At 53.8% G+C, this 19,714-nt stretch overlaps 1 protein-coding gene across 1 annotated transcript in view; it reads left to right on the top strand.

The window, feature by feature from the left end:
• The window catches only part of LOC100900311 (uncharacterized), a gene marked incomplete at its 5' end in the record, with an annotated part of 41,327 nt that extends 24,081 nt beyond the window's left edge, over positions 1–17,246 (top strand). Inside the window, one exon of the mRNA XM_029111689.1 lies at positions 17,149–17,246. Coding sequence (XP_028967522.1) covers positions 17,149–17,246 — 98 coding nt within the window. The remainder of the gene's footprint in view (positions 1–17,148) is intronic.
• Positions 17,247–19,714: the final 2,468 nt, after the last annotated feature.

Below are 19,714 nucleotides of genomic sequence, written 5' to 3'. Positions count from 1 at the left end.
CCGCTGCGTGGGGAGCGACCGCGTGCGATTCGCCTTCGTTTTCGAAAATGCTCTCTTCTCTGAGATTCCGGAAATAGACTGTCCGAGAAACGATACATATTGCAATGCTGCGTCAATCGCGGTTTCTGTCAGGGAAAATCCTGGCTCCCATGTTGACAATGGGAGGTCTTCCCTCTGCCATCTGTCATCGTAAGTATGTCCAGAAGTGCGGGGGCCCGTTCTGCGGAATCACAAATTTTCATATTCTCGTAGAGGCATTTACGTGACTGCTGACGCTGTTCGTAGCGATGCTGGTCTCGACGCAGACACCGCCGATGCTGACGGTACTGCAAGACGACAAGTGTCTGCCGATTCATGTATGGAGGACCCAATTGAAATTTATGGTGTTCGCCGACCCAAGCCCTAGCTCAATATCGTTCGTCTCTTATCGAGCAAGCGAAGGGAAGATTGGGGCTGAGTAAAACCCGCCTGCCTGCCTGCCACGCTCGCTCGCTCCGTTGACTGCTTGCCTGGCAAGCAAGGAGAGAGCGGACAAGAAGAAAAAGACATCTCCAAGGAGGAGTCATAATGAATATTTATTTCTCCCCGAGGTATTTCATATTTCCGCTTCCACTCTTCTCGCGTCACTTCTGGGCCATCGACAACATGAGTTCGACATTTGCGAGAGCCTGTCGCGAGCCTACAATTCCTTGCTAAGGAAAAGAGGACCATCGATCGGACGGGTGATGCAAAACGTGTTGAACTCATTTGAGCCGCATGGGGCATCTGATGATTTTGGATCGTTCGCGCGAGCGGAGATTCAGAATAGCCGATGAACTTTCTCCGGTTCCGAGAGAATTCCTCCTCGAGAAGAAAGCAACAGTGAACGAAAGATTCGACGTCACCGTCGACTCGCTCTCCGTTCCGTCGAGCTTCGGCCAGTTACCAAAATTAGCAGCGGGATGATAGTCTCGGTAGAAAGTGAGTATTTTGTTAAGTGTATAATTTAGGCGCCGTGTTGCCACAATAGGTGGTTGCTGGAGAAATCCGACCCGGAGCAGCCTCGACAGGGTGCGTTCTTACGCAGAACATTTCCGCTCAGTCACGAGACCGCTCGGCATGATGACCAGCACTTAAGTTAATATTCATAGCTAGCCAGTGGCCTAAGTATACGTTGAGAAGCAAGTCGACGGAATGGGGGTCGGAGACTTCCGAAGTGTGCCTTCCTGTTCTTCAGCTCACTTGAAGCCATTTGTTGCGCGGGAGCGAAACTCATTCTCGCTCCGATTCTTTGCATCGGTGAGCGGACTTTGTTCGAAGCTCGACCTCGGCTTAGTGCTCGCGACCGATTAGACGGCAACGTCGCGTCGTCAGGCCGTCTGTATTGACAAATCTCTGAGATCTCCGCTGGCGAGAGGAGCAGCAGCCGCGGAGTTTGGTGATAGACGCCGCTCAACGTTTGTTCCTCCGCTGCGTGGATATTGGAAAGGTTTTCGGGAAAGTCAGAGGGGGCGGCTTTCTTTGACGAAGAGAAGCTGTTCGCCGCCGCCCGTACCCTCGGCAGACGGACTTCGTTTGCGAAGAGTGACAGGAAATGAAAGCGAATAATTGGCTTGCTGTGATGATTAGCCAGGTGATGAGCTTGTTGGCGTCAGGGCGGAATTCGAACCATGCCTATTCGGGACGGAGAGCCTTTTAATAGCTCGTGACTTTTCCGTGGCTCGAATAGCCGGGCGCATCTCGGGAATTTCTCGTGAAATTCTCCGCTGCCCCGAGCTGGTGCCCCGAGATATTCGAGGGCGACACCCTCAGGAAAAGCGTATCGGAACAAAGAACAAAATTCTAATGAATCGTGATTTCACGTAATGGCTTCGTCCGATAGAGGCGAGAGAAAACGCGACTCCGACAAGGCGTATTGTCCGTTCCGCTGACAGAGCGGTTGGCTGAGTGCTATGCTGGCCGTTCGGCGGGATTTGTGTGCGGCAAAACTCTTCGGCACCGACAACAAGGGCAGCTCGTGTCGACAAGGAGATATGGCCCTACGGTAGGGATTACGGGGATGGCATACGCAGATGGGTTCACAGAGGCGAGAGACGAACAACAAGCGACCGGCGCGCGGACGACCCGCGGGGCAACCTCCTCAGAGGTGGAGGAAAACAACATTCCTCGTTTTTCTCTACAAGCGGTCGACCACGACGTCTGAGAAAAAACACTCAGGCGTCGCGAACGCAGATGGAGAGGCATACAAGCAAGCGAGTGGGAGCAACTCAATCTTTGTATCACCCTCACTCTGAAACTCCTCTCAGACTCGCCCCGAACGGCTTCCGCTAGAAGTCAATGAATCGAGCGCGGAGACAACGAACGGTATGCCGCGAGATGATTTGTCGACAGAAGATGGTGATCTCTCATCTGATCAGAAGAGAATCTCGGCTTCGAAAAACCCTTCCTCCGACGCTACTGGCCCGCTGTCGGAAACTCTACTGATTCCCTCCCGAACATCTTTAAGCAGAAACAATATTCCTGCTCGAGTAATCCGAGGATCCTCCCCTTACGCGAATACGCTCCTCGACCGGGATGCCTGGCCGCAGGAAAGACCTGCTAGCGGTCCGCTTGGTAACAACCAGTTCAGAGCTTCATTCTCACAGCTGGAGTCCGCGGCAAGTCCCGAGATCCCTTGTCCTTCTCGCGCTGTATTTCGAGCATGGATTTGCATACCGGTCCCTCTGATACTCTCCGTGAGAGTATAACTGTGAGGGAGTGAGTAAACGGAACGACGGAGCAACGTCTGTTTAACCGAGACGGCGCCGCGGAGCGCCGAGAGCTTCAGCGGACGAGAGACTTCTTCATCTCTCTCGTTTTAATCCGCCCCACATCTCATCATCGAAGCGCCGGCTCGCGCCAGACTGCTTCCGGCAAAGACTTCCTGGTGTCAAGGATCTTCTTCTCAAAAGAAGGATTTCGAGAGGAAGAGATACATATGTAAGTCGGCACGAAATCGGAATAACTCTCCAGAAAGCCGAGGCGAATGAATTTCTCCACTTCGAAGGCGTGAGCGTTCCGCAGCACCAAGACAAGAGGATTGATTTCCGGTCATCCATCGATCTACCGTGAATCAGATTCCAACTGCTTACCCCTAGGAAATCGCGTGACCTCAGGAATACGGCTTTCTAGGAACCAAGTCCGATTGTCCGATTTACCGTTGTCAGCAGCATTTTCATGGCTACCTGATGAAAATCGGCGGAGCGACACTTTCACAGGGGATTCGATGTATGCCGAGCTCTGAGCGTTTCTGAAGAGGGTCCATCCCGAGTAGGAAAGCAATCGTCAATCGTTGATCCGCAAAATGCTCCCTGGATTCGCATCAAGATGCGCGACGCACTCGTCGGATCATCCAGTCGAGCACGGCCATAAATTTCCGACGACTTCAAGCGAAGCTCGACTAGCGATCAAATATGACGCCGTGTTCAGGAGAGCTACAGGGGATCGAAATTTCAATTCGAATACATATTCATCAAAGACTAGCGATATTATCATAATGATCTTATCGAGTCGATATCGTCCCGACCTGACCAGGCTCATATCTGGACCGACTCAGGCAGCGACTGCCGACCGATCAACAAACCACACTGCGAGCGACGTTCAACGAAAACGCTGCCAATATCGCTACGGGAACTTCTTGCTGTCCTCGATTCGTGTCGTGATACCCAGGATTCGTCCTATGGATGGTCGTGCGATCGAGCTGAGCCCAACATATGTGTTACCTATAAAGAAAAACAGGCAGGATGCTGTTCCGATTCTCGATCGAAATCTCTTTGGAATAGTAAATTTTAGCGCTCGGCGCCTCCGCTCGAGGCATGGGGATCGTAGTTATTGAGTCCTTAGGACGAAGCCGGAATTCGCGGCGCTTCCGTGAAACGGCGACCCGAGCTTCTGAATCGCTTACGGCGAGCGCTGTTCTCGATGAGGTTCACCGAATGATCGAGCGTTGAAATCCCGAGGTTATATCAAGCAATATTCTTCTTCTCCGACAAACATAAGCTGCTTCACTTGCCGCAATGCCACCTCGGAGCTACCAGGACTGAGAAGAGCACAACGGAACGCCCAAAGTGAGTAAGGAGACCGGTCGACAATGCACCGAAGAGGGAAGTCGCCGACTCTCGGAGATTGATGAAGATCCGGACGATAGAAAACAAACCTGGCGAGAAAAACTTCTGAAGCAAGAAATTGCCGCGGCATACTGCTCTACGGAGCGCGCGTCTATTAATCAAATACCTAACAAACTTCGGCGCGGCGAATACTTGACGCGCGACCTCAATCCGATTCTGTCGCTGTGGGCAGAGCCATCCACCGAAGATCCAGGAGCGGTCCGAGGATTCCGGCGTCTCCGTAGAAAAAAGTAGCCGAACCCTGGATTAGGAAGACAATAGGTTACAGGAGCTTATTTGCAAACGCCGCGCTGTCGACGAGCCAACCGACCGAGTCTCCAAATAATCTGGTTCCCGTACACTGAGGTCCCACATGCGACCGCGGGGATCGTGTTGCGTATCGGAGAGAGATTTCATCCAGGAAATGCAGTTTCCTCGAAGACCCCCGCAGCTCACCCGCTCGCCGATCTGAATCTCCTCTGTTTCGGCTGCCGTCGGCTATTTTTTGCAAAAATTTTGCTGTCGGATCGTCTCGGAGTCGACCGTGGCCATATTTTGCTCGAATGGGCAAAATGGGTGGGCGTCGGTCCGATAGACTTATCTGTTCGGTTTTGCGACGAGACGGGGAGAACAAATATTCGAAGCCAACGGAACGACTTTGCTCCGAGGAGGGAAGAGCTCGCATTGATATTAGACCGATTCGATGAGAACGCTCGTAATCCTCATCTATCTGTGAGTGATCGCAGTCCCGATTCGAACATGTTGCCCGATTATGCGAGAAGGCCACTCGCAAGCCCGGGCGAGAGCTACGAGTATTCGACTGAATTACGACAATTCTTTTTCAGCGGAATTAATGATTTGATCGAGGAGACCAAATGCCTCTGGAACGCTCGGATCGTCATGACTCTTTAAACATCGTCTATTGTAGTGTAGATTGCGTTCGGCATCACGCTTACGATTAATTGCTTCAGTTGAAGGGAGATGCGAACGCGTGCCTGGGCGTGACCAGCGCCGTGACTCTGCCGACAACAGGTATTGTATGGGAGAGCACGAATCAGGACACGTATGCGAGGTTCTAGTCTTGTTGCCCGGCGTATATGTGAGCGATACCGATAAAACTCCGAGTCGCCCATAGCCGGCTAAGAACAGAAGTAAAAAGTCCCCGATCACGCTGTCACCTGACAACGCTATTTTTTCCTCGTTCAACAGAAACGTGGATCCTGGTCCCGGACAAAACATGGGAGTGCCCCCGTGTTTCGAGCCGTCAGCGAGCGGACTCGGAAAAGAAGGCAAACTACCTATCTTCGAACTGACTGGTGTCACTCGCAGGACTGCTCTTGAGTTAATCCTTTTTTCAACGGTTTTGTTTTTCTTAGCGATCTCCCACAACACACGAACACACCCAATCAACTCGGTGGACGGATCGTCCACTGTCGAGAGGTCGATGTCACGCTCCGAGCGAGACACACGTGTCATTTCGGTCGAGACTGTGAAAACATTAATCAAAAAATCATTTATTGACTGCAGCCAGGGGGGGGTGGCGGCGGGAATTTTTCCACAGCGACCGGCATCCGGCGCGGAGGGAACTACGATACGATGGAGGACCGGGTGACCCTCAGAACCGAGAGCAGTTGGCAAACCCCACGAACTGAACTCCGGAGGAGTCCACTCGAATCGGCATGGAAGTCGACGCATGGGAGGAATTCCTTTAATTGGTGTTGCTTTATTGGCTTTGCGTCGCTCCGGTCGCCGTTATTGTTGTTGAAGCTGTCATTTATTCATAGGCCTCTCCGCTCACAACTGATCTCAATAGCAGATCGGTTGATGCGACTCTGAGCGGAGGCCTCTCCCTCCTTTCCGAGACTTCTCTTATTCCTAGCACGTCGTCTGCAACCATCGAGGAGTTATTGTTTCATATAGAGCAAGGGTGCTTCGCTAGCTCCCTGAGCGAGCCTGCTTGGGACAGCTAGAGACACTCCCACAGAGACGCTTTAAAACTCGATAAGATCTCGCTATGCCTACCCCAAGGTGTGGTGCCGGGGCTCGACGTTGATGCTGTCGCCGCCGCCGCGCTGTCGTCATCGTCCCGGTCGTCGTAGAAGAGATTCCGACGCAGTGCAGAACAAGTCGCCCGGATCGCTCGTGCGCCAGCCGGTTGGTATTTATACAAATGAGAGGACTATGTGCTCTTGAAGGAAGAAGGTCGTTGTGCACAAGACGTGATTTCCGTTAGCGAGGTTAACGAGTCGTCGGACCCTTGCGTTGTCTATGTACGTGACAACTGCGGCTGTTTCGACGGTCCGCATCTGCATCCGTACGAATACTTAGCGTTATCGTCCCAGTTGCATCAACAGCTCTCCATGACACAGCGAATTCTTTTCCACTCGAGCAGTTTCAGCCGAACCCACTGTTTCAGTCATTGCGTCAGACGGTCGCTTAATTTCTCAAACGTTCAAACTCACGTGGAGTCAGAGGGCATATCGCGAGGGAATGCTGATAGAATTCTCGACATCGCTGTCTTCACTGTGAGTGTCTCTGAGGTCGTCCGGAGTATTTCCAAGGCGCGCTCCGTCCTGCGGTTCAGGGGCGAGTCGAGAGGTCAGATGGGAGCGGGAGGTGGTGGTTTTCGCGACTGAGGAGGAGGAGCGGTGGCGGAGCGAAACCGATCTTGGTCCTTCAGAACGAAACACGGTCATCAGCGGCTCATCTCCATACATTATCTGCCCATGGAGTCTTTTTTCACTCAAGCGTCTTCTTCTCTTAAGGAGTTTTCAGTTGTGACTCGACGTCCGAGGAAGATCGCGCGCCTGCCCGAAAGCCCCGGCTCCCGCGGCGAGGAATCAGCCGACCAGACAAGAGTTATCACGCGGGAGAAAGGCCATCGAAAAAAAAGTTCGCCGCTGAGAATTGGGAGAATGAGTGCCAGAAATTCAACAACCTCAATGACACCGAATGTGAGCACATCGACACGACCACGAGGTGGAACGGACAGTAGTACGGAGTGCTGAACCGCTGATCTCCCACGGAACGTCCATTTGCGTTTCCGTTCCGTCCGCGATAATCTCCCACACGATCAGCGCCGGGGAAGTCGCGCTAATGTTTCTGAAAGCTCGCGCATTAGTGAACACCGAAACAGTATTAAAAAGCCGAAGCTCCCGGACAAGTCGAACACAGCAGGGAACGAAATTTAATCTTGCGTGACAAACTCGTGGAATAGCTCCGAAATGCTCTCGAAGTGACGCAATGATTGTTGCTCCAGAATCTTTCATGAAGAAGTGTAGACAGGCGAACGGCTCAAAGTCCGCTCTCGCACGAGGGTTCTCGGATAACTCCATTGTCTGGTTGTGAAGGAGGGCTTCTGAAGCCGACAGCCGAGAGGCAGCAGCAGCGGCGGCGGCGGCAGTTCCCGGTAACAGGAACGGAGCAACAACATGCAATAAGAACAAAACTGCACCTTAGTCAGCTGGCTAAGCGAATTCCTTAAATTTTAGAGACACCATCCTCCCGCCTGCCCGGCGTTTCAAAAGGAAGGGGCGCTTGCTGCGGCGACGGTGGCAGTAGTTTCGGTAGTAGCGCTGGCGGTCGTTGCAGCCGCAGCCAAAGGAACAAGAGATGCTCCCGCGCTCGTCTTGGAGGAATTCCGCTCAAGACCCACTCAGAATCCAGCGGCGGCGGCGGCACCAGACGAATCTAACTGTTCTTGCTTGCTTCGTCTATTTATACGTCTCGGATCTCGACACACGGGAAGGTTGTCGTTGTGAGAGGAGACACCTCTACTGGCTTCGTTCGGCACCGGCGACCTAATCTAAAACATGCTGTGTCTCGAGATTCCAATGGGACATCGTTAAAGAACACGAATCTCATTCTCTGAGAGGAGAGGTGGGAAGGCTTGAACGTTTTTAAACGAATTCCGTAGCGGATTCGATCCGGCCGAGCCAACGACTCGGGTCCGGGGACCAGCGCACCTCTAGGTAGCTTATCATCGCCTCCAAACTGGGGTCGAGGGCTCAAGTGCAGAAGTTTACCACCCGTCTTCTTTCCCGTTTCCAGCGCAACACCTCCCGAGTCCCCATTGTCTTTGACGATCGAGGTCTGCTTCAGCCACATCGGGTGAGGAATCTCCCGGCGGCGTTGCCCCTTCCTCCACTCATCCGAGCATATCTCACGGAATCAGCGGATTCGACCACAATGAGGCGCCTGACTTCGGGCGCGAGTGAATTATCAACACGGAGTATTATAAACACGATCGGTCTCGCCGACCTTGTCAATGTTCTATGTATTCAAACGGGGAACGATTGTGCAAGTTTGCAAAGTTGCCCCAGGGCGCTGCTCAGAAGCGCTTTGAATAGACCGCCGGCGAGGCATTAGGCATGCAAATCTTTATTGGCTTAACCTCTCTCACTGCCACCCATCGCCGCCATTGTTGTCGTCGTCGTCGCTCTTTCCGCCGGTTTGCCGCTATATCCGTGGGGAGTTAATCTTACGACCGGCCCCTCCAAAGAGCGCGCCGGCTTTTTCGCCGGTCTGCCCGCCAACAGACAGTGGCTGCCGCCGCTGCTGCTCGTCCTCACTGCCGGTCAATAAGCCATGTTCGTCCGTGCGTCCGTTCATTCGACTAACCTAACAGAGACCCTTGGAGACCTGATCTGACCGGAGCTGACCCATACATATTACACCCTCTAGATAAACACCGGGAACAGCGAATAATACCGAGCGAGGCAACGCGCGTGGAAGAGCAAAGCTACTCCCTCATAAAAGCAGATCGTCGTCGACGTCTACGAGCCGGCCGGCATGCTCGGCAGACGAAAATCGAACTCGAAACATGCCCCGCGAGATCGACACGCTCGACCAGGATACGAGAAACCACGTCTCCAAGGTCGAGATGCTCATCCCTCAGAAATATGTGCAAGTGAATTCGCGCGTACGCAAATACTTGGTCGTATTTTTAAATACAGTATTCCGGACCCGAGCTTCGAAGCTCAGCTCCCGTCTCGAGAGGCAGAACTCCGATCTAGTGAATTCGCAACTCATTCATTCCCTGGAGAGGGGAAGCTCCAAGCGGCACCTCGGGATCCAAGACAACGCCACCCGCATGAACGGAGCAACAGGCTACAAGGGATCGAATTCGGCTGAACCTTGCTCCGAAACAAGGATGGGACTGATTTAAATTTTGTTTTTAGTTTTTGAACCGCTGCACAGGCTTCAATCGACGAGGCCGACGACGGCGGTTTGGGCTCAGGAAAGAAGTAGGAATTAGGGGGTGTGAGGCCAAGTGGAAGCAAAAACGACGAGCTCAAAGGTGGAACGTTCGTCTTTTCGCGCGAGCACAGACGGATACTCGCGGATCCAATCCGTTCCCCTTTTGCTCCTATCTCCTCCCGTTCGAATGCGGACCCTGAGCTCGCGTTGTGACCCGCATTCCCGCAAGACGAAAGCACAGTTCACCTCCAATGCGGGTATTTCAGCCAGCGAGCAATCGAGCGGGAAATTACCACAAAATATTCCGAAGCTCGGATAGTCAAGAGAACGAGAGATATACGACAAAGGGATGGAGAGCGGGATGTAACAAATCAACGGAATCAGGGAAACGGCTGCGATAAGGTCTTCCGGGGAACCCGCGATGAAAATGTGCCCGTCCAAGGTGGGTCGGCGATGCTCGGGTGGGGTGAGCCGGCACACGGGTGAACCACGGAACCAGGATTCCGCGTCGAGGGAGCTCCGCCAAAACGCCTCCAACCGCGCCGAAGCTCTCCGCATCCCCACTCTATCGTTCTTGCAGATCTCCCTCGATTCTCTCTCTCTCTTTGTATAATACATACGAACCTGCGAATAGTTACGACCACAATACAGGGCCTGCGCTTTCCCGATGAGAGGGAAGCTCAGTCCGGGTGGAACGCACAAAGGTTTGTCCTCCATATCAATCACGGACCGAACGGAATCGACGGGAAAATAAGAGGGAACGGGATCCGAGACACGCTACGAATCGCGACCCGAAGACCGGGAAGAATATGTCTCCTCTCAAAAAGTTAGCGAGATTGAGCGAGTCTCACTCTAGAAGTTGGGGACCGTTTTCGTTGGGAGGAAGGGGAAAGACATAAAGCGAGGACGGGCCCGTTGATAAGATGCTTCGATCCGATGATTCGATACTTATGTGACTCCGATGATAAGTGAGTGCTCTGCGACGAGCAATGAGTGAACCAGCGAGCGAGCACTCTTCAAAAAGGACTCTTGAGGGAATATTTGTTTTCATTATTCCACCGCTCACCGTCACACGAGGGAAGACGCTAGAGTGGGGGGGGGACGCGAGGACAAGCAAGATCGAGAGGAGAACAGCCTCTGAGGTGACTCAGATACAAAGCCGGGCAGCTAACGCATGAAACAAGATGAGCTGACAGAGTCAAGGGAAAGCGCTCGCCCGAACTCCTCGGGTTTCCTCGGCGCATGTTCTCCGCGACGTTTTCTCGCGAGCTTCCCCCGTCTCGCCTCCGCGACCGCTCATCCGCTCTCGTTTCGGACTCACTGCATGTTTGGCGGCGCGGTACCGCATCTTCGACGTGGCTGCGGTCTGCCAGTGTCGCTGCCGGGTTTGGGTATCTCAAAAACTTGAGAAGTTTCTCCGACGGCGATACTCTGTACTCATTAAGTCAGCTAGCTCGTTCCGGCATCTGTCGTCGATCGCGCCGCCGAACAGTCCATCCCGATCGCTGTCGCGGGCTGGCCGATCCTCCGTCTGCCCGCCCGCCCGTCCGTCCGGCGGCAAGCGACGGCTCAGCGTCGGAAATCTGTGTGAGCTCCAGTTCACCTGGACGTCAATCACAGGCTGCGGATGATAGCCCGTGTTTGAGGAGGAAAAAGTGCAACAACGGCGTGCACTTAAACAAAAGAGACGCGCGCGGGGATTCTCAAGCATCCTTTGAGCCACCACCTGACGGCGCAGGTTGGCGACTTTGCGTCGTCGTCGCAAACAGCGATTTTAATTAAAATCATGCTTCCTTGAAGGGTCGACAGCCGTCTTCGCTTCATTCAGCCACTGATCGGAGCTGAAGCCTGCCAATGTCGAACCCCGGGAGGCGCTTCCTCTGTTTGTCACCTGTTTCGACAGCGTTGTGAGTCGGAGGTAGCGACTCATGAGCTCATCTTGAACAGTCGCCTACCGAATGCGTCAATGTCTTGCCTCTAGCCCGACGCTCTGTCTAGATCCTCCGAAGTCTCAACACCGCGCGGCTTCCGGCGCGCGAGAGCACGGTCTATTGAGCTCGAAAAGACTCCCTCCGAACGGTACGGTGAACCGCTAGCTAGATAATGTCGTAGAGGCTCCGATAAGCTCTACGAGGGGAACTAGGCGTGAAAGCAATTGGCTGACCGTCGCGTCACGGGGCATTGAGTGTTCAACATGCGTAGAATATTACACTCTCACATCACGCAGGAATCCATTCATAACTTAATTATTCCGACGCCATCCACGTTCCGTCACCGATCGACGTCGCGTGAGCTAATTATTATTACCTGCTACTCGCTCATCGCATTGTTGTAGTTGCGTCGCGTTCCGCAGCTATTGCCGCAGACAACGGACGTCAACCTCACCAGACGGTAGCGGGAGACCCGAGCTGGACGATTCGCGTACTACGTGACCTTTAGAAAGCTCGCGGTGCGTCCGGTGCTCACAAAAGCAACCGTTTAGGTATCTGCCACGAGAGCTTAAGCACGTGAATCGATGGAGTCACACCATTCCGTCAAGGAGTCTCGCGGAGCCGTGCGAAAGCAAAGCCCCGCGTCTAGACAATGTGCAGGAGCTCGATACGTTCAGCACAGGCGAAAGACACGTGTCTGCAATCTTCAATGAACTGTGCCAGAAAGATGAAACTGACTGACACATGGACGGACGGGCGTGAATCAAAACAGGAAGGATGACGCACTGGATTTGCGTACGCCTGCTGGCGTCGACGTTTCGATTTGGCGGCCACAGCTTACACTCTGTGGTAATGCAGCAGCCGACTCTCGTTCCGAGGTCGTCGGATACGAGTCGCGTTCCTTGTCAATCCCGCAAGTACCAATTTAAACCTCATCAAAGTCTGTCATCCGGAGTGGCCGATAGGATCGGCCCTCCCCCCTCTACGTCCCATCGGGACCCGGATCGCGATAGCGCTCGGCTTCTGAGAGACTGAAATCGACGTTCCTCGGGTGAATCTTTACGGCATCAAGTCGTGCTTCATCGAATGCGCATACGTGATTCCTGATGATTCCTCCGAAGAAATAATTCGCAGCTCTCGAATGCGGTCCTGGACGCAACAACGGGGCAGATGTATCCTTGTTCATCTGGCACTGCGAATAATTTATCGGTTTGGCATGGTCATTGTCTATAGTATACGTGCAAGTATCGAATAGTAAGTAGAACATCCGTCTTTGTCTTTGCAATATGTCCGCTGTTGCTCCGGCGACGACAAGGGTGTGGTCCTCCACCCTTGCCTCCCTAGAAGGGATTACGTTCGGTCGGCATTGGACGGATTTGCCTCCAGCGATGATGGTAAGATGTATGAATTGGCGTGCATCGCATTATCCTCTCTCATCAGCAGTGCAATCGTGATCGGCCATCATCGATTATATTGTACATAAGGTCAGATCAACAGCCGCATATCGACCTAGTGATGCCATTTTGACCGCTTGCGGCCCGGCCTATTTCTCATCGAGTCCGTCGTCGTCGACGCCCCCCACCCCCTCACGGTCGAATCGCCCTCCGGACCCGCGTCGTCTCTGTGTAACGTCGAATCTCTCAATTTCGGCGGGTTCGTCCCCTCTTCTGATGTTCGGTCGACCGGATCGATGATCAGAGACAAGGCTGTCGAGATCGGTGTAATCCATATGAAGCCTATGTACGTTTGCTCTGCGAACTTGTTGAATCCATTACGTAATAAGCGTTCGCTCGCTGACTCGATTTGAATCGGAATAATTCGAATAGGCTTTTTTGATTCGGTCGGCCCCGTAATCCGCGACTTGTCTCGAAATGCAAATATCCAAATGGGTAGATTGTTCCTGAAAAATTGGACTACCTTCCCGAACTTGATTGACGGAAACCGAATTCGTAATGCCGCCGAATAATATGGAGCCAGATCATTTTCGATTCGACGTTTTCCCTCGTTCTGATAACTGATCGATTCGATCGTACTGTACTGTATATGGGCCAGGAGTCCGATGGCTCACGTTCTCGCTCGGGGGAAGAGCAGTTCGGCGACGGAATGAGAGCGAATTTCGGCGAAAATCGAGAGGCTTTCGTTCAACAAGTTATTCCTTCCTCGCGTTCGGATCAAGTTGTCGAGCACGGGACCAGTGGTCCGTGAAGTTGTAACCGCAGTGCTTTGGTAATCGAGGTGATTTTATTACGGCGTGGGTCGTGAGCCGCATCTCTCGACTCGGTTCTGAAGCGAGCTTGTCAGGTTGCTCTCCGCGCAGCCCACTCGAAGGAGTTCGGAGTCTTCATTACGCCGAATAATAATCGGGCACTGCGCGGCCGGGGTGCTCGTGGCTCGGATCCGGCTCGTCGATTGAATTCCATAGCTGCGCGGAGATGGGCGCTCGCAAGAACGTCAAGCGACACGATATTCATGTCGTCGTAGCTAATGCGTAACAATGACGGAACGGCCGTGGTGTGCCGTCTTCAGCTCACCGACTGACACTCACTCGTAGAAATCGAACGAGTAGATTTCGGACCAGCACGGGCTTGAAGTCCTCCTGGCGGAACGCATTCCACGACTCTCGGACCCGGAGAGCGGGTTCACTTATTGGCTGCCGCGGACCGACAGCTGTATACCCGGATAGTTGAATGGATGTGGCACAGAATGATGACACGTCCGCCGGTCTTTATCTTGTCCCCCTGATTTCGTCCGCCGGCTTGTTCCATTTCTTATGTTCGGTCCTTCTCTCTCAGACGGGAGGGGGGGCGGGCTATTCGCAAATAGCTCGTTAGCTTACCGCTCAAGAGAGTCCCCGGAGTAGGATAACTTGCACTAATTGAGTCACCCCGATTAATTCTTGGGGCTCGTCAACTCCCCCGAGACGCGAGCGGCGCTGGAGGAGCCCGCTTATAAACACACCTAGACTCGCAGGATTCGCTGCAACGGAGATGGGAGTCGGCTTCTTTTGCGCGAATCATTCGACGCAAGCGCATAATATCTGCTCGCGCAGACGAGGGCACGTATACATCGCACGTACGGGATGGGGGTCAAGACCCGCCCCATTTCAATTACGAGCTGAATCTCGGGGCAGAAAAAACGCTGCGCGTCTGCGAAGAGAGGCCGATGTGCAAGCGCGGGAGCTCGGCGAGCGCTTCGAACGAGTATGACGTCATGGCTGTGGGACTGCCGATCTGGAATCCGACGGAATTTCGGTATTTCCGATCGAATAGATCTCCCCCACAGCAGCGGACCGCAGCGATGAGAAAGGGACGGGGAGGGAGTGGTGGGGCAGCGACAACAACCCGCACAGTGGACAGAGAGTCGGACAAACTGACTGACCGACTGCCCTAGTCGACTCGCCTTTACAGCGTTAGTGTGGACATCAGGGACACATTAGACATTTGTAGTCCTTTAGTGCGCCCGCCTCTTCCTTTTGCTTCGTAGAGTCGCAGCTCATGTCGACCTGGCTGGCTGCGAATCCACCCACCCGCCACCTGAATGAGTCAGAGTCCATTTCGCAAAGAGGATTCTTCCTCTCAGCCCCTTTTTGTCGCTCCTTCCCGCGCTCTTCTGCTCTTGATACGATCTGTCTGCCCAAGATGCCAAATATGAGGACGAACCTTTGTCCCAACTCGTTAACGTCATGACTGCCAATGTCGCCGCCGCCGCCTCCGCTAAACGGAGACATCTCCCCGGGCACTGCAGGTGATGGTGCCAACTGCGTCGGTCCATCTTTCTATCCTTTCCGCGGAGATGACCAATCAGGATATCCGGATTCACGGCAGACACCAAAACCTCTCGCTCGAGCCACCTGGCCCCGCGATCGGTCCGCGATGGAGAAATTTTTGAGTAAGTGGAGGGGACTACATGAACGAAACAGCTCCCTCTCGATGGACACGGTCGCTCTTCAAGAATTCGGTTCCGGCGCGACTTCCGTCGCGGGTTCCGTCGCGAAACGACAGCATCCAGGTCGGCGTCAGCTCGGATGCTCGTTCTCTCCAAAGTGACGCCACCTTGAGCGTGGACTTTCAGCTCTGCAGTAAATACAGAACACTCCTGGAGGCACGCGAGGCGGCCCGCCGTCCGAAGGGAGGCGACAAGTGAGTTTGAGAACAACGACACTTTATGAGGGGTCACGAAGGGCCCATTCCATTTGTAGTAGCACTATAGAGTGCGCCGGCTTGCTGTCATGCATGTGTGCTCCTTTCCTCTGGGCGCCCGGGGACATGGGAAAGACTTCGTCGTGCTCGAAAACCGCCTTAAAAATCCAAGTTTTCGATGCTTTAGCCGAGTCTGTTACGCCTGTCTGGCGCACCTCGACAACTTGAGCATCACGTCTCCCGGAACGCTCTAATTCCCAATTGTTGTGCGAGCATATTACATCTAAACGCGGAGTTTGGAGCCGGCGGCATTACATGATCCCATGCGCTCAACAGGCAGGCGCGTGGAACTTGCCCCACTCAAGTGGCTTTAGCGTTGCGAGTTAGCCTAAATGGTTGGAATTGCAAAGTGAAACGCTTTCCGTTCCGCGAACCGGTCTGCCAGACGCTAGATAACTTCTTGCTCTGCCGCAAGAACGTGGCCTGAATGATGCGTTGCCAGTTGAGCTAAGATTTATTCTTTCAGAATGAGAGCGAGAGGAAATGAGCGAGAGAGAGAGACGGAAGAAACGAGGACGGCAAGACCGAGGTGGGGCGGGGGGAGGGTGTCCGGGAAAAAGGAAAAGAGAGACCGGAAAGAGTGACGCCTTCCCTGGAAGTCGACTTGTGTTTCCGAAACTCGGAGTTCGCTCGAGGCCGGAAGACTGCGACCGGCTGAGTGAGTGGAAGAGCCGCGTCGGCTGTCAACATCCGACTTCGGCTATTATTGAAATGCTACGACCTAAAAATTCTCGGAGTTCCCTCTCTCTCTGCGAACTCGAAACTTTGAGAGAAAAAGGTCAAGCCCGGAGATTCGTCGCGTTCGTTGTGTGGTGAAAGTCGGATCTCCGCTTCAGTGTTGACGCTTCGGCTGTTGCATTTCTACGGTCGCTCGGGAATCGCGACTTTGACGATCGCCGTGTCCTCATAGGCGGGATGCCGACTCTCCTCGGCTCGTGCAGGAATAAACTTTGATTTCGTCCAAATTACATTCGTCTCCTGCTTGGGCTTGCACGATATTTTCATATGCTCTCTGAGTATCACCGGGAAGTCAAATTTACGAGCCTTCTTTTATGAACAGCGAATTTGAGGGTCTGCGCTGCACCGAGTTCTGCGGATATTCAGTTCATCTGTTCGCTGCGTTCACCCGGCGTTTTCAAGCCGCGGGCATGTTCTGTTCCCATCGAGTCCTCGACACTTCTATCGTGATGGACGAAACTGTCCATTGGCACTCATTCTTCAAGCCCGTATGGATTCACAGACGAGGTGAGGTGGTGGGATCGAACCCACGTAAACGCCGAAATCTTATCCGTCGTCGAGATAGTGTTAATCGCGTCGTGCTTATTGCTTGACGTCCATCCAGGTCGAGATCGAGTCGACTGATATGAGCGGAAGAAAACGAATGTTTTAAAAGTTCCCTCCGCATTCGGAGGCACTGAGGGCGTACTTCCGGCGTTTGTTGCTCAGAGCCACTCGCTTGACTCCAGGAAAAGACTCCTTCCCGACTGACGAACCAAGAGACGAACGAACTGAAGCGGGGGGAAGAGCGAAACTGTCGGGGAGTCGGCCGGCATGAAGACCGGCAGAGAGCGGGCGACCGACTACCTTTTACACCCACGGATGAAGAGGCGGAGAAGCGGGTAGGTAGGCAAGCAGGCAGGCGGTCGGTCGCTTGCTGGCGCGCTCGCATTAACTCTTCATTGTCTATTGTTTCAGAACAAAACCTGCATCCTTTGCAAGCGGTCCACGGCCGACCGCCTGTTATGCTCCAAGCCGCTCCTGAAGGAACGTGTGCCAACGCCATTGTCGAGTGATGGAACACTGGAGACGCTCTTCGATCCGCGGGATGCCACCACCGACTTCTTGCTCCTTCCGCGTAGTTTTTCTCACGTATGCTCAAAATCTCCGGAGTATCCATAATCTCCATGAGAAGCAGTGCGACCGAATGCATCCGGGCACGATCCGTAAAGCCGCGGAGCTTGGAGAACGCGGCGGGTCCGAATGGACCGGACCAAGGCGGTAGACCGGCTGACCGGGAGGATGAGGGGGACTCTACAGCGGCAGTGTCCACTTTGCAAAGATTGTTTTTCGTGCTATGCAAATTCGATGCTGAGGAGAAGAACTCAGGGAGCAAGCTCAACATTTGCCGGAGAGCTACCGTTCGCTGTCAGTCGACGACAAGACCTACTGCGCCGTTGGAGTCCGTACGGGGTTTTCTCGCCATCATCCTGGGGGGCTCTCCTGTTGCTCCGCATCGAGTTTGACGCTTCTCGTGTCGCTGAATCTATCGTAGCCCGACTGGGGAAGAGGAATCTGGGTCCAGTTCAATGGGTTGAGAGTTCCGGGACTCAGACACGGTGACCTTGGCGTTGCTTGTCCTTCCGCCAGATATATCGTCGAAAATGAAGTCGGCTCGACGCAGCGATCCGCGAGCCAAGCACCTCGCTCGTCGGATTCCCGTGGAGCTCTAATCAGATGATATGAAGTTAGTGGGGGGCGCAAATCGTGGACCGCTCGTGACGAGGATCGCGGATGGGGAAAACCTCTTGTTGTTCGCCGGCGCCTCCTTCGAGACGGGACAGAGGGCGACGACGACGGGGACGAGCCGCGAGACGCGGAGACACGGCGGTCGTGGGAGCGGAGCTTTTCCCCGGCGATCCCCGACGAAATTGTCACTTCGCCCGGCACGCTTATTCCCGCTCGTTCTGTATGTTCATTCGCGGTAGCTAGCAGTGGTTTCCCTCTATCAGCATTCATCTGCGAAAGAGATGCATCGCGATGAGGCGAGCCGGGCGCCTCGGCGAGCGGTCGGCCGTCCGGTCGCTCGGTCTGTCTCTCCTCCGAGCGGGGGAGCGAGTGAGCGACCGAACAAGCGCCTGGTCGCTTCTTCGGTCGTGCAAAAAAACAACACCAGACGACGATGAACAAACAGAGGAGCGTCGGCGACAGAGAAGAGGACAATGAAAAATGAACAGAGATTTCTTTCTGTTCTGGTCTACTTTCGTTTGCTGCCCATCCGTCCGACCGATGCCCGCCCCCCCCCCTTTTCCCGTCGTGATGCAGCGGTTACCAGCGGAGCTCGTTCGGCGAGATTAAAAGCGCCAGAGAATCAACAAGCGCCCTCGACTTGCCCTCGCGAAAATCGGCCCACAGCCCAAAGGAACAAATCGAGTTCTCCGAGAGCTGCGAGAATTCCGGGGGGTTCGATATTCCTACCTCTGTGGGGTTTTCCCCGACCGAGAGCTCGTAGCCATGACCGCTATGATGTTCATCCGTCGAGATGAGTCTCGTCTTCTTAATGAATTGATGGTGGTTTCTCGATCAACCGATGTTGATATCTTTGTCGTTCCCTCATACGGAACGCCCACGCGTTCTCGAGACGGAAGAAGGAAAGCGACATAACAAGCGATGTCTGGCGGCTCTGAGACGAGTGAGACTTTAATTTTGCGACGTGTAGTGAGTTACGTAGAAGCGAACATGCAATGTGTTCAAAATTAAAATCTCGCTCGTCCTCCTTGTTCCTCTCCGCGTTAGCCGACTCGGAGGAGAGGATTCTCGCGGCCGCAGCCGCGGTGACGGTGGCTGCAACCACGGCGGCGTTTGTGGTGGCTGCTCGCTCGCGGTACCGGTAGCTGCACAGACTGCGGCGGTTTGTGCGGCAGCTCGCATGGCAGTGGCTAATTGGCTCAGGATAACAATGGACTTCGAATCCCCAAGGCGGCGGAGGACAACCTTAGTTCGCTCACTCAGCGCCGTTCTTTCTTAAATTCATCCGCCGCCACCCACCATTCACGCATCCATCTATCACTCCATTCATCCATCCGTCCGTCCGTCCGCAGGCACGTCTGCCCATCTGTGGCTCCTTCCGGGTTCCCCCTATCCACGGACACGGATGGTCGATAGCTTAGCAGACAAGACCGAGACTACGGCATGGAGCGAACTGAATCGAGCTCTCAGAGGGTGCTTTCCATGAATTTCACATCTCATTTCCGATGCTTCCTCCGGAAATGTTGCGATTTTATCCGGGAAGGAATAATTTCCTTGCGAATCTGCAGGGAGCGGGGAAATTCCGTGCGTTCCTCCTATCATTTCCGAGTTTTCCCGATGCGCGGAAAATCGGGAGTATTTGACACGAAGCGCACAGTCCTACGAGGAACAAGCGGGAAAGGCGTAATTGATTGTTTTCTCATTGAAGTCAACTTCTCTCTGAAGTGGTCTGGAAAAATCGATTGGCAGTTCGATCGTTACCGTCGGAGCGCACGTTTCTTTTTTTCAGAGTCAA

Source organism: Galendromus occidentalis, unplaced genomic scaffold, assembly GCF_000255335.2.
Source record: "Galendromus occidentalis unplaced genomic scaffold, Mocc_1.1 scf7180000077460, whole genome shotgun sequence".
NCBI lineage: Eukaryota > Metazoa > Arthropoda > Arachnida > Mesostigmata > Phytoseiidae > Galendromus > Galendromus occidentalis.
The sequence above is the reverse complement of the archived record's forward strand: the minus strand, read 5'-3'. Positions and strand labels throughout refer to the sequence as shown.